General features: G+C 39.1%; 1 protein-coding gene across 3 annotated transcripts in view; it reads left to right on the top strand.

Annotated features, from left to right (window-relative positions):
• Positions 1 to 15,642, top strand: part of VPS35L (VPS35 endosomal protein sorting factor like) — a 56,843-nt gene that overhangs the window by 35,914 nt on the left and 5,287 nt on the right. For all 3 annotated transcript variants that reach the window (XM_080617382.1, XM_080617383.1, XM_080617384.1), the window contains 3 exons: positions 8,044 to 8,183; positions 10,029 to 10,194; positions 11,983 to 12,101. In XM_080617382.1, the coding sequence (XP_080473508.1) occupies positions 8,044 to 8,183; positions 10,029 to 10,194; positions 11,983 to 12,101 (425 nt within the window). The remainder of the gene's footprint in view (positions 1 to 8,043; positions 8,184 to 10,028; positions 10,195 to 11,982; positions 12,102 to 15,642) is intronic.

Below are 15,642 nucleotides of genomic sequence, written 5' to 3'. Positions count from 1 at the left end.
ACACATATATATTATATAATATAATTTGTATTCAGAGACATGTCACTTGCATGAGTAATTTAGCATGTGTTAACCAGTTAGGGAACAGTGACACCAGTCTTGGGACATTTTTTGTGGATTGTTTTTGCAGATTCTGATGTACTGTAGTCAGATAACATGTCCTTGAAAGTTACTTTTAACACAGTTTAATCTGTAATGCATTTCATTTGTATAAGAAGTACTGATTAATTCATAACAGCAACTTTAAATCCAGTCAGTTAACTGAGTTAACTGATGGCAATTAGACACTGATCTGCACGAGCTAATGCAGCGTGACGTGAAGTTTCATTAGTGTGCAATTAATGATAGCGGTAGGCTATGAAGTGAAATTGTGCCTTGTATATAACCTTTATTTTATGCTGATTGAAATCAGTTTAATCAGTTTAGAATTGGGAAGAGAAATAAAACTGAAAGGTAATGTACCTGATCTGATAGCTCAGTCACCAGTGAGGTATGCATGTGTGTGTGTACATGTGCCTGCAGTTCCTCTTTAAAATTCCAGCTGTTGTTTTCTGTGAATTTGAATTTTCTGTGAAACTGAATTTCGCAGATCAGACTTATCTTGGTAATGGGTAATAGGAAAATTTCTCTAAATTGCCAGTGTATCTGACTTGAAAAAGGAGTTATGGTACCTGTTGGGGTAGAAAAGGGGAATTTGAAAGATTGCTTTTTTATAAAATGGATGTGCAGGTCATAGCAGTAACTAAAGTTTGACAGTCTGAGAATTGCACTGAGATATTACCGACAACTGTAGAGCCGCAGCTAACATGCCTGTAACTGGAGGAGTTTGGGTTTTGTGTCGTTCCCAATCCCAAGGGGTAGCAGTAGTAACCATCAGTCCTAGTGTCTCGCTGTTCCAATTTCCTATCAAATCGGAGCATTGCCTGCTGGGATTTGCCACACTGTTAATCAAAGCAACTGTGTGGTGCTAGTTTGAACTCACCTAAAAACTTCAGTATTAGAAAACTGTAATTTTTCTTGGAATAGATTTTCTTTAATATGATGAAGTTGTGTCAGAAAAAATGAATTCATAGGCTCATGAAAAGTCCAGTATTAATACACTGGCAGATGTCTGTCCAGTCATGCTGTTCAACATGTATTAATCATGACACCCTTTAAACTGAAAGAGGGTAGATTTGGATTAAATATTAGGCAGAAGCTCTTCCCCGTGAGGGTGGTGAGGCGCTGGCACAGATTGCCCAGAGAAGCTGTGGCTGCTCCATCCCTGGCAGTGTTCAAGGCCAGGCTGGGTGGGGCTTGGAGCAACCTGGTCTAGTGGAAGGTGTCCCTGCCCATGGCAGGGGGTTGGAACTGCTTTGAGGTCCCTTCCAACCCAAACCAGTCTGGGATTCTATGACTATTGTCTCTTTTGTTTCCAGCTCTCAAGAAGTGCTTTAAATAAATTGAATCTGTAATTATGTTCAATACGCTTTAAGTGATTCTGTCCTGGGTGCACAGTTTGTATCTCTGGTGAGCTTATTAAGAGCCCACCCTAGAAAGGAAGATAGGAAGATGCTAGATTTTACAGAGATATGCTTTTCTTTTTTGCAATCTGAGCCACAGAACACTGCATGCTGCCAACATAAAATAATAAATTCTCATCAGCCATGCTTTCTGTCATAGGGAATGCTTGGACTAAATTCAGATTAAATGCATGCTCTGTTACCACTTTCCTGAATTTTTGAGATAGAATCATAGAATCAACCAGGTTGGAAAAGACCTATAGGTATTATTTTAATTGCATATATTTCCTCCCTGCTGAAATGCTGCTTTTGCCTGTCAGAGAACAGTGTGATTTTTTAATTGCTGGTCACAGCATTCAGCAGGTGGGTAGAGATGATGTAACTTTCTGGTAATGTGTGTTGAGCAGCATTTTCGTTTTAAAGGCCGTGAAATCCTTGCTCGTTTCACAAGTAACATGCTGAGTGAACAAAGTAATTCAGCTGATTCTGTGTGACTAATTTCACTGGGATATTGTCAAGCATAAAACTTCATAAAAACAGGTAGTTTTTGTCCCCCAAAATCAACTGACACAGATCTTTATTTTGTTTAGCAAATGCTTTTGGGGCTTCTTGGCTCAGGATTTTCTGGCAAGATCAGTGTATGCTTTCTCTGATATGATGTCTTTGTTATGTTTTTAAATACTGTTTTCCTTGAAGGCAGCAAAGTAGCTTTGGCAGAAAGTGATGAGATACAGTTTTCCTCACTAGTAATACTAAATGTTGCTTTATTTGAACAAAATTATGACTTTTACCTGGAATTTCCACAGCTGGAAACTTCTCCCATTCACCGAGCTGCTTCTTGTTCCTCTCCTTATCCCAGCCAATAGCTTTTCCAGAGAGGGCATCTCTGTCTCTGTAAGCTTTTCAGACTAGCATTTCGCACCAGTTTGTCAGCTGTTCAAGACTGTCTAGCCCATGACCTGTTTTTGAAGGTGTCTAGTAGCATCTACCAAGGGAACATACAAAAAACAATAATGTAGAATGATGCTTCCTAGCTTTCAGCTGCAGGTGGTCTAAATACATCCTTCAGCAAAGGTTGCACAAGGATGACAGTATTTAATAAAAGAGATGGACCGATCCTTAGGAATTTTTATTTTTATATCAAGTTTTACTTTTTGCCCTTTGTAACTTCATGTGACAGTGAATTCTATGGTTGCATAGTACTTGGAAATCTACTACTTAGGGATTTATTTTCATATGCTGTTTAAATATTGAGTGTTTCAGTGCAAGCAGCTACTAGTGGTACTATGATAAATTCAGGCATTCTTGGTTCATTTTCTTCATGCTGTTTATGAGATGATGGAGTTGGTAAGTTGATAAGAATTCAAGTCAGTAAAGTCTTTTCTAATAAGGAGACGGTTCCGTGCATTAGGGCCTTTTTAATTTTCTTTTTATTCTTTTGGAAATGGGAAGATCGGGACCATATCCCAGGTATAAATGCACGACAGCTGTAAAAATGATACAGTGACACCTCAGTTTTCCATTACTGTCCTAATGATTCTTATAATTGCCTTGCCTTTTCGACAGCTGTTTAGGATGTAGTTTTCAAGGAACCATCTATAATGACTCCAAAACATTTCATGAGTGTAAATAGCCTATTTAGAGCTTAACTTTCTATAGTCACTGCAAGGGCTGCTTCTTTCTCCGTATGCCTTACTAATATTAGATTTCATCTGCTGTTTTATTGCTCAGAATCATGAGATCCATGTGCGATTCTTTGCAGTCACGTTCCAGACTAGTCTGCAAACATTGTTCCCTCCCAGCTCATTGTAAGGACGTTTCCCTGACAAACCTTAAGGACACAATAGTCATTTCACTCCTCTGTGAAAACTTTTTATTCCTACCCCTTTCCCCCTCCACCTCCTCCTTTATTAAGTTATGAATCCTCAGCAGGACTTTCCTCCCTATCCTTTGTCAGCTTAGTTGTTTTAAAAGCCTTTTGTATGAGGAACGTTGTTAAATGTTTTTAAAAATCTGAGTATTTCTATTGGCTGTGGGTCACTTTAAGCACAAACTTGTGGGTTCTTTGGAAAACTTTGAGGAATGATTTCTCTCCCCAAAAACCATATTGACACTTCAGTGTTGTATCAGGGTTTTCCTTGTGTCTGCTCATTTGATAGAATTTTTTTCCCCATTTCATAATAACCAGGAGAAACTACAGTATTCAACTTCGTTATCTCAAAGTTTACAGTATTACTGATAGACTGCTGACAATACCTTACCTCGCACTCTTTAGCGATTACATGGAATTTAGAGAGTCAGGCTGGATTTTTTGGGGTTTGTTCGGTTTATTTTCTTTTTTGGGGAGTGGTGGTGTGTGTTGTGTTTTTTGATCACAGTTTAAGAATAAAATATCTTGTATCCAGTGTTCTTGCTCATACTCCAAGATCTCCCTGTACAAATCTTCTCCTCCGCTTACGCCTCTGTATGCCTTTGTCTGGAAGTACGAAGGCCTTGTAGCAATCTATAATCAAGCTATTCCTCTAACTCGCACTAGCAGGCTTCATCCACATAATTACCTTTTTATCTACAGCTAATTCATAGTATGAATTAGTATGAAATAGTATTATTTAACATAGTGCATTCCAGTTCACCATGCAGCAGCCATTAGTTTCATCTTTGTTACTTCAAATAACTTTTCGTAGTTTCTGGATTGGAAGTGATGTGTAGAGAATTCTAAGATGGAGAATGTTCAATAAGCTCAAGGGGAAAAACACATTTCAGCAATGTGGCAAAACTCTCATAGTGGCCTCACCAATGTGAGGAGGAGGAGTTCCAAATGTTTGCAATGCTTGGTTGACAAAACAATAATGCGTTATTTTATTTAACAGAAAAAAAAAAGAAAGGCAACAAAACCCCCCCACACTTGCTTCCCATTATTTTTTTGCACTGGAGTATAAGGCTTCATTATATTTCCAACATCTGTCATATGTTGAAGCAAAATCTTTGGAGTATTAAAATAGGCTTGACAGTGTTGTAGGGCGTGAAGGTGATGTGTAATGCAGAAACACTGCATATGGGTCCTGATTTTGTCCTTTGGGTGTACTTAGCCTTGTGTAATTGTATCCATGACTAAAAATAGTTTGTGTAGGTATGTCAAACTCATTCCCTTTTTGCTCTTTGAAGGTGGGCTTAAGGAGCTTAATTGTTTTCCCCATTATTAATGGCTTCGTTCCTCGGTTTTTTGCCTGATTCTCATAGATGCAGCAAATATGATGCAAGTTAAATTTTTATTTGTAGGAAGATTGATATACAGAAATATATGGAGGTACACATATTTGTGTATATGTATAATTAAATGTGTGTGTATATGCACCATCATGAATATTGACAAGAGCAAAATGTTCAACACCAATTTCACTTGCTTTTTCATAGGGGACAGTATTACTGGAAGTGCTGACTTGGATATCCAAGACTTACTTTTTGCAGCCTGAAGGTCAACATGTGTGCTCAGGGGAAAGATTTATAGGATTATGGTCAACTAAAATGAAGGAGCTGCTGTGAAAGGATAAATTTAGCAGAGCATGAAGTATGTCATGTTCGGAGCACTGCACAAGATATTAACAGCAGTCTGGGAAGACTTTATCATGATGATTTGTTATAATGTGCAGGCTGCTGTCCTCTTATCCAGCTTAACAGTGGCTCACTTTAGAACTAGTGTCATACATTAGGCAGATAATAGAACAGCTTCCTTCACCAGAAGAAGTCTTCTTGTATGTATGTTATATTTTTCTATTTCTTTTTAATCAAGAATGTAACATCATTCTGGGGTTTGGTACTTACCATGTGGCTCCTTAAACCGGGAAAAGCAAGCATGTGGTTTTCTCTTGAAACATCTCTACAGCAATGCTTTATAAATTGACTGTTAAAAGATATAGAGAAAGCACTGTTGCATAACCTCATAATTAATGTAATTAAGAATTAAGTACCAATGCTCATTTTATTCTTATTAGGAAAAGAGCATGTCTGTGACATTCTATTTAGTGATTTTTTTCTCCAAACTCAGAGCATGCGATGTGTACTCTGACACCTCTCTGCAAGTGAGCATGGTGGTATTGTTTGCGGGACAGTTTTCTGCAAAGTCTCCAGTAAAACCTTTGCATTAATGTGAAATGTGAATTTATTTTTGCTTCTCACAAAGCACATATACCTTGGATAAATGTGCTTTTAGTGTTCCAGCGTAAGAACCATTTTGTGGTTAGCGCAGATTGCCTGAACTCATAGCAGAATGAACATATTCTCCTTTGCCGGTACGTCTGGATGTACCAAGGTAAAATCACCATTTTTTTAATAGAAAAGGTATCCAACAGCTTCTCTGCTCTATTACTTTTTTGGCTTGCCTGGCTGTGTTGTGTGGGGCAGGAGGAATGAGGCAAGGAGAATCAAAAGTTTAGGGGGCAAAAGCCCCACAGTCTCCCTGTTGCGCTGAGACAGCAATAGTATGTGGGGCTGCAAACACAACCATGTGGCAGCGGCAAGAGGACAGCAGCCACGAAGAGTCATAGCAGGGAGGCAGCAGTTCTGTGAGTATCATAGTCAGGAAGGACCAAGATGGAGGCACAGAGGAGCTTGTTGCAATGAGGATAGGTCCTGGTGAGCTGTTTGTGGTGTGGACAGCTCTCTCTTGGTTCCCGGCAGCAGTCACCTGCAGAGCTGGGCATGCTGCTCTAACTAGCAGGTCTAATGAGGGAGCTTGTGTCTCTGAAGGTGCTCAACCAGATGAGAAGGCAGCTCTCATTTGCAGTGACTGCAGGAGGTCAAGGAAAAGTAAATTTAATCAAATTGCAGTAAGTCATAGTGAAGATAGAGGGTTTGGTTTTGTGCTGTGGCTAAAGTTTAGAGGAGAATGACTAGGACTGTGATTGCTGGGAGAGCAGATGAGGTACTTTTACTTCTCTTTCATTATGGAGACTGATTGCTGCACAGACCCTTCTTGTCCCGCTGTGAAATAACTTTGGAAGGCAGGGGTATTCTCTGCACAGATGTGGGTACTTTGGAATGCAGACTATTTTCTGAGACACATTTTTTCATTTGTCTGGTCACATGTTTTTATTATAAAGTGATGTAGGGCATGGGCTTTTTTTTTGTCCTGAGACAACTGTGCAAGTGACAGCAATTCATTTACTTGTGCTAGAATGAATGTCAGCTGCTGCTTTCCTTCCTCTAATAAAGCTCAGCAAGATTACTTGCCTTCCTTTGGGTTGGCTGTTCAAACTTATATGTTTGAAATAAATAAGTCATTCTTTCACCTCAGATGTGCAGAATAAAAGAAGTATGATGTTTGACTGAAGGGGTCTGTGTTGTAAGCGCTGAAAAGTTAAGAAGGGATTGAGCATTCGCGTGCTGAAAAGAAATAAGAGTCAGAAGAACTTACAGTTTTTCCAAAGCAGATGTTTCCCTGGTATTCCTCAGGAGCTTGAATTAGATATCAGTTGGGGCTATATTTAACAAGTTTGCTTGGAGTCCCATGTGCTCAAATGAATTTTTCCAGAGCAAGCTGTGCTCCTGGAAGTGCCCATGCATGCCTGGCAGTGGTGTCTCCATCTCAGCCATGGGACGCCTCTTGGCTTTCACCAAGAATTCCTTTTTATTCTTTGCTAAAATTTGGTTTCATGGCCTCAATCTCTGTGCTAAAAGTAAAGATGCAGCATTAATTCTGAAGGTTGCTTTGAAGCATATAGCTAAACAGCTTGAGTGGGATTTGGGTGCTTTAGTATTTTGAAATGTAGCCAAGAAAGTGCAAAACAGTGCTGCTGTCAGAATCTTTTTTGGGAGTTTTTAGCATATATAGGAGGTGTAGGGTTAGAGGGAAACTATTGGTTTTAATTTATGAATATTAACTTAATAAACTGAGGAATAGATGTTCTCGTGTTTGAGGGGTTTTGTAGAATTAGAGACTTAATAGAGAGTTATGAAAAACATCTTAAGAGCTATTTTGCCAAGGCCATAATGGTGGATGGTTTGTGTAATTCCTCTATTGTGATTCTTAGAATCATTTTATCCAGCAATACCTTGGGTTCTGGTATTGTATCAGTATTTTACTGTTAATAACTGTAAATAGAGAAGTGAAGCCACCCATACTTCCTTAAAACTTTAACAGCCTTTTGTGAATGAATTTATGAACAAGATAGCAAGATCTTCCCCTTGCACCCTCCTCTGGGTTCCCCATTCTACTGGCGTAAGCCAGATGAGTCAGTTTTGTATTGTGTGCTTTTCTTGTTAATTATATTTGCAATCTGTTTGAAAGAGTGGTGTCTTCCTGTTGGGCAAAGGAGAACTGTAACTTCACAAGTCTCGAGTGAAGTGGCAACTTCTTTTGAAAAACCAGCATCACTTAAATTGCAGCAGATACTGATTGCTCAGTCTCGAGCTTCTTTGCTGTTAAGCATAGGTTCATTTTCTGTCATGTTTCAAACAGACTTGAATCAATCCTTGGATCAGGGGCATGACTGTGCCACCACAGCTGGAGTAATAATGCAGCAACTGTATATTTCTTTTGTAGCTGATGCTTTTTTCAAAGCTGCAGTGAGCCTTGTTCCTGAAGTGCCAAAACTGATCAATGTCGATGGAAAGATGCGACCTTCTGATGCCTTCCTCCTGGAATTCCTTTGTAATTTTTTTTCCACCTTATTAGTTGTTCCGGTAAGTCATGTGTTTATGAATAGCACATAGGCTATTTCGACTTTCCTGTTTAAAACTTTAGAGTATAATGGGCTTTTGGGAGTGGGAGATCCAGTGCTTGGTTTTCCATAAGCAAGCTGAACCCATTTGTTTATTGGCTGCAAAATCACTCACCCAAGTGCAAAATGGGGAGACAGAATAATTGGAGCTGGAGAACAGCGCTGCCTCTCTCAGTAGCATCTTGCACTTAACTGGATTTGGATACACCTCATAGCAGTATACTAGAAGTACACTTCATAGCAGATACTTCCAGTATCTGAAAGGGGCCTACAAGGATGTTGGGGAGGGACTCTTCATTAGGGACTGTAGTGATAGGACAAGGGGTAACGGGTTAAAACTTAAACAGGGGAAGTTTAGATTGGATATAAGGAAGAAATTCTTTACTGTGAGGGTGGTGAGGCACTGGAATGGGTTGCCCAAAGAAGTTGTGAATGATCCATCCCTGGCAGTGTTCAAGGTCAGGTTGGACAGCACCTTGGGTGACATGGTTTAGTGGGAGATGTCCCTGCCATGGCAGGGGGGTTGGAACTTGATGATCTTAAGGTCCTTTCCAACCCTAACTATTCTATGATTCTGTGAAATCTCACCATCATTTAATTGTGTAAGCATAATTTACTGGTTTAATAGATCCTTGCAGAAAAGTGGTATTTTAGCTAAGCACTCATAAAATCTAATACCTGAGGAGGGGAAAAATATACAGCTGTAGTTTCTATTAGTTTCAGTTACTTTGTTACAGGTTGCCTAATCTTTTGAGTGGAAAAAAAAAAAAAAGATAGGAGATGTGTTTTTGCATGATTTTCCTCTTCTGATGAATATTTCACAAAATACTGCCATTCTACACCCTTCCAGTTTTTAGCCAACTGCCAAGTTTAGACATATAGATGTAATTTTCCTTCCTGTATTTTCAGCTGTAGCTGAGAGATGAGGAAAAATTGTAAATTAGTCTGGAAGATCTGAGATAAAACTTACACAGCCAAGGTATTTTGTTGACCTTCCTCTGAAGGAAGGCTATATCAGAACTTGATGCTGCTCAAAGAAATGGCTTGGATCAGATGATTGAAGGAGAAATTTGCCTCTTGGATTCAGTACTGAGGAACTTGCAATGAGATACCAGGATTCAGAAATCAGCTTCCATATTTTTTTTTCTGCTTACTTTATGGGATAGATTATCAGAAGGAATTGTCCCCAGTGGACTGTGATTTGTCTTTATGTATGTTGGTGTCATTACACCATCAGCTTTAAATAAGCTGGGCACAGTATTAAAACTACTTGCAAAACCCCGTAACTTATGTAAATCGGAGGTCTTTATATTCCTTTCATAATAAAAGATTGTTGATTGTCTGTAGCTTTGACTTCCCAGTGTAGGTGTTCTTCTGAAACTCATAATTATATGAGTAATATACTTGTTTCTGTAGCTTACTGACATTATTTAAATTAAAAAGTCTACCCGGTGTGTTTAATTTTAGAGGCTTAGCTGTTACGAAGCTGGCAATTAAATTTTGTACTACTCCCCCATGACTAGAAAACAAAGCATTTTAAGTTTGTCTGTGGAGGCTGCCTTAGATCAAGTTTATGATTATGGGTCAAATGGGCATTTTAGAAGGAAACTGGAACAATTTTTAAAAAGGATTTGCAGGAAGCACTTAACTTAAGAAAAGTAGTTGTCAGCTTTAATTATATTGTGGTGTTTGCTTTTATAGAGGTGATATTATGACCAACCCCCTGAATTACTGCAAATAATCCAAGTTTGGTTTTGGGGTGGTTATGGTGGTGTTTTTGACTTGTCTTGATTTTTCTTTTCTACAGGACCATCCAGAACAAGGAGTGTTGTTTCTTGTGCGAGGATTACTAAATGTGATCCAGGATTACACTTGGGAGGATAACAGTGATGACAAAGTCAGGATTTATACTAATGTTTTGCATCTGCTGTCTGCGATGACTCAGGAAGTATATATCTACCACGTAGATAAAGGTAATAAATAAGGATGGCTCTGTATCCTTGTCTTCCACCATGCAATTTGTAGTATTGTTATCATCTTATCTAGTTAATGAAGATCAATGATGGTCAATAATACAGAACGGATTATTTTCCTTGTGCAGGTCCAGATACTGTAACTTAAAGTAATCACAGGAGTGACTCCTGAACAGATGTACAGTCTGTTCTTTAATGTGGAACTGTGTAGGGTGGTTTACATATTTTATTCCTGGTGGTGCTGGTGCAAATACTTAGAACTGTGAATTTTTCAAGTAAATATTAGAAGTTCGTATCTATGGAGGGTTTTCTTTTAGTCTAAAGTGTCAACCTGACTTACACCTGTTGTTGGTGTTTCATTCTCACCTATTAACTACTCCAGTTTAGCATGCAATGCCTACTCTTCGTTATTAAAAGATGTATTTGCTGCTTTGAATGCCAGCTTTTAGTTTTGGAAATTGTGCTGGTAACTTACAAAAAAATTTTCAGACCAGCTAGAGAAAAAGAATCTGAAGATTTTTCATTTTATTAAATAGCTGTATTCTTTTTGTAATATTTTGTAATATGCTCTAAGATTTGAGTGTTTGCCTTCTGATCATAAAGAAGTTACTAAATTAAGGTAGAGTATTAATCAGGCCTTTTAAAGCACACTGACATGATTAGTTAGTCTGAGAGGCCAAGCTAGTTTGGCTTTTACTTCTAGTTGCACAGGGCTTTCACAAAGAGGCAGGCTGGAATACATTCTGCAGTTTTCCTGCTGGATAGTCTGTCAGAGTTACCAACCATGACAAAGCACCTCTTGCAGTTAGCAGCACAGAAAATAGTTGTCAGTTGAACAAGTACTCTATAGTAAATCTGCTCTTCAGGTTCTGTAAGGAAATGTGGTTTAGCTGCCCTTTTTTTCACTCTGTGTTTTGTATGACCAAAACAGCTGCATAATCCCAAGATGAGAAATCTGAATTAATTACATTTCAAGGGAAAGGAGCATGGAAATATAAATTACTGATTTTTCCCCTGTAGCTGGATGATTTTTTTTTTTTCCTATGTGGACCATGTGCGTTAGCTTCCTAAAATGAAGTTTACTTGGGAAGAGGGGATCACCTTTTATCTCGAGTGCTCTCTGATTTACCCAGAATACACTTAAACCACTTAAACTTACAAATTTTTGCAAGCAGCTTCTTACTAAAACGTAAACAAATTCGGCCAAAACACGTGTTTAAAATCACAACTATATAAGCTCTAAAAACTTGGAGCTCTCTCTCCCCTTACACCCCCCCAAAAAAAAAAGTCCTTCAAGGTCTTTGACATTGAAAAGACACTTCCTGAATTTCTGTCCATAACTCTGAGGTAGTCAAGGCTTTATTTTAGTTAAAAAAGGCAGTTTCCTTTGAAAATCTTGCTGGTTTTAGTAAGTAAACTGTTTGGCCCAGCCCTGCCGCCATTGAAGATGATAGCCATGCTCTTCTAAACTGATGGGAACAGAGAGTCTGTGTCTGTGGAAAAAGTGAAAATTAACACTTTATGTTGCTTTGCATGTAAGTCTAGCAGAAGGTTTTGAACCTGGCTGCATTGAGGAATACAGCACTGGCCTTAACCTAACAAAGTGGTAGGCACTTAAAGATTGTTCTGTTTGTGTTTCATGGAGGAGAATTTTATTATAAGGGTCATTTATAATATAGGGTCATTTTATAACTTCCAAATCTGGTCTTCTATAAATAGCTGGTGTTTTCAGTAGCAAATGAATGCATAGCTCCTTAGCCAAACCTAAGCTTGAATTCATCTCTGCAGTTGATTCTAATGATACCCTGTATGGTGGAGACTCCAAGTTCCTGGCTGAAATTAATAAACTGTGTGAAACAGTGATAGCGCAGATCCTGGATCATCTGAAAACCCTTGGAAAAGAAGAGGTATGTTCTTACTCAGCTCGATTCAATACAAAGCCAGAATTACTTTGGAGTTGAATAAATGGTCTAGCTTCTTGACCAGGCTTTGTCATATACAAAGCTCCAGGAACCTTGCAACAGGAAGAAATTAGGTAATTTTATTTGTTAAAAGGTGGATCAGTCACGTAGCCAGGCTTGTGGTGGAGAGACCTAATGATGTGAAACAGATCATGTAGCAATTACAGTACATTTCTACTGTTCAGGCTAAAGTTACCTGCTTAGCTATATGTTGTACACAGATAGTACAGCAAACCAACAAACAGTAGAAGCTACGCTGTTGTATTGATTGTGCACCTGCAGTGCCTAGAATAATGATTGCAGAGCAGCATAGTGAGGTTGGCTTTAAATTAACCAGCTTGAGCCCTGGTGTAGTCTGATTATGGAAACATGATGCTCTGTGAGGTTTACAGTTAGCTTTAAATTAACTGGCTTGAGTCCTGGTGTAGTTTGGTTATGGAAATATGATGCTCAGTCTGGGATAACTTTTTTTCTTATGAGAGTCTGACTATAATGAGCTGGATGATGCTGGTACTGCAATTATTGGGCTAAGAGAACTGGAGACAATGCCACAGTCACCCTTTTGACTGCCATATAGTTATGCCTAGAATCTGCTCTGTATGTGTCCTTCCTGTTGTTTCCTCATGGCTATCAACTTTCTCTCTCTGTAAATAAACCATATTTTCTTGGCAGCTAAGTTAACAGTAGCCTGGAGTGCCCAATTTTGTAATGGGAAAGAAAGAATTCATAGAATCATAGAATAGTTAGGGTTGGAAAGGACCTTAAGATCATCTAGTTCCAAACCCCCTGCCATGGGCAGGGACACCTCACACTAAACCATGCCACCCAAGGCTCTGTCCAACCTGGCCTCAAACACTGCCAAGAATGGAACATTCACAACTTCCCTGGGCAACCCATTCCAGTGCCTCACCACCCTCACGGTAAAGAACTTCTTCCTTATAGCCAATCGAAACTTCCCCTGTTTTAAGTTTTAACTTGTTACCCCTTGTCCTATCACTACAGTCCCTAATGAATAGTTCATCCCCAGCATCCCTATAGCCCTTCTTCAGGTACTGGAAGGCTGCTCTGAGGTCTCCATGCAGCCTTCTCTTCTCCAGGCTGAACAGCCCCAACTTTCTCAGCCTATCTTCATATGGGAGGTGCTCCAGTCCCCTGATCATCCTTGTGGCCCTCTTCTGGACTTGTTCCAACAGTTCCATGTCCTTTTTATGTTGAGGACACCAGAATTGTACACAATACTAACCTGTTACTGAGTAAAATACAGTGGCAACCACCTTTAACTGGTAAAAGTTTTGGGTTCCAGACACTAGGATGAAGTCAGGAGAAAGGTGCAGAGGGAGGGGGAAGATGTTTTGGCTTTATCCTGTTTTTAATGCAGGGTCATATTTGTTCAATATTGAATACAGAAAACTCTAGGCAGCTTATTGGATTTCTTGATTGGAATTCAGAAGCTCTGAGGGATCAAATACAGGGTAATGGATTGTATGTGAAAGGCAAGTGAGTGAAGTTTTCAGTGTTACTGAAATAATAAGAACTTGCTGTTTCTGAGATCGAACCCCTCCACAACTTCCTAAACACCCCTTACTAAACTGCTGTTTTGATAGAAATCCTGTGTCTTGTAGAGTGAAATGGGAGGGCAGGGGATGATTAATTTGATGTAACTTTTTAGGTAGCCTGTTTGCACAATAGCCTGTAGTGTTTGCCGATACAGAATGTGTTGAATGATATGTATTTGGAGGACACTATGCTAAGTTTAGCCTTTTCTCTACTTTTGGTATCCTTTCTATCCTTCCTTTAGCAATAGTAGAGACATAAGATGAATAAACTCTTTGCTCAAATGACTCTACATCATTATACACATCATCACAGTGAATAGCAGTTCTTTCTCAGAACAGTAACAGAAGAAAACAACTGCTCTTGCACAGCTTAGAATATCCAAGCAGATATTGGGAAGAGATTTTTAACAGTGTTTTTAGGCCTGTGGCTTGTATATTAAGGATTTTTTGCATCTGACTCGTATGCGGAGTATGTGTGTGGGGATGTTTGTAAAGCTTGAAATCTGTGGTTTCTGAAAAGCTTTTTCTTTTTTTCTTTCAAGCTTAGTACTTTGAGTAATGAGATCCTGTGTTATTTCACTGAAGCAGTTGTTGCATGGAAAACTGGATTTAAAGCTAAGCAGCATGGATGTAGGTCCTTGCCCTGCGTCTGCCTCTGTGGCGCTGGATTTACTCCTCTGTTGGTCCTTATTTACAAAGGGGGAGCATTTATTTTGCTTAATTGAGTAAAAGTCCTTGAGAGGTTGAGATAAAAGTTGATGTGTAAGAATGAATAGTTTTTTGAGGAAGCTGTTGTTGCTGAGGGAATGGAGGCGACGAGAATATTGTCAGACACCTCCATTTGTGCTAAAGTAGAACCAGTCATAAAATCACTGTGGTATTTGGATTGCTTCAGTGTCAGTGACCTTTTATTATTCATCTTCTTGGCTGCGCGTTTAAATGAACAAGTCTCTGATGATTCTGCATTTTTTATTGGTTCATTTCCTTTAAAAGCTATAAAGGAAAATAAATTTTACTCACAGTGAAATGCTTTCACCAAAAGGACGATTTGGAAGAGAACAGTGCATCTTATGTTAACACAGCATGATGTTTTCACAGTATTGGAGAATGCTTCAGTTATGTGACAGTGTTGGAATGGATATTTTCTGTTCTGGATAGTTCTGTAAACTTCAAGCTGTTTGTGGTCACAGGAGCATGTACCAGTGAATCGTCTCTGCCTTTGGGTGGGTGGAAGACTGATCTTATGCTTCAGTTTCTTAGGAGTGTAAATACCTTGCCTCTTGCTACTCAGTGATAAATGTCCAGATTGAGTATGTTTTATTCAAACATGACTTTTGATCCAAAACATTCGGAACATGTTGTTGTGTCATTGGCAGTGTCATGTTAGGATGGCAGTCTTCCCATGTACTGTATGATAGGTACTGGACGTTTTATAGTAAGTATCAAAAAAGGAAAAGTAAAAAGCAATTTCTGGATATACTCTTGAGGCCTTTGCTTTCAAAACATCTGATTGATAATTTTATATAAACTTATAAAAACTTCAGTTGATTTCATGTGTTTGAATACTGAACTAGAAGCAGAGTTGGATGTAGTTCTCTGTGTGTGGACATGTTTTAAATTGAGGAGAGATTGCTCATCCTTAAGAATTTTGTGTCCTTGGCCAAGATTTTCTAAGGTGGTTAAACATCATATTCCACTTTGGGAGGAGAGGGACAAGAGAGTTTACCTGCTGCGGTTTCCAGAAGACACTGCAGATGGTGGAGGTTCCTGTTTTGGCACCTTGCAGCTCCCCTGCTGATGGGTCAGCAACAGGATAGGTACATTGCAGTTAGGAACTGTGGCTGGTGAGTGTGTGTCAACGCCACTTCTTTGTCTCAGAGTTGGAGAGTCTGAACTCCCGGGTTAATCCTTTTATTACACCATTGCCTCTG

Source organism: Psittacula echo, assembly GCF_963264785.1.
Source record: "Psittacula echo genome assembly, chromosome: 5".
Classification (NCBI taxonomy): Eukaryota; Metazoa; Chordata; class Aves; order Psittaciformes; family Psittacidae; genus Psittacula; species Psittacula echo.
The sequence above is the reverse complement of the archived record's forward strand: the minus strand, read 5'-3'. Positions and strand labels throughout refer to the sequence as shown.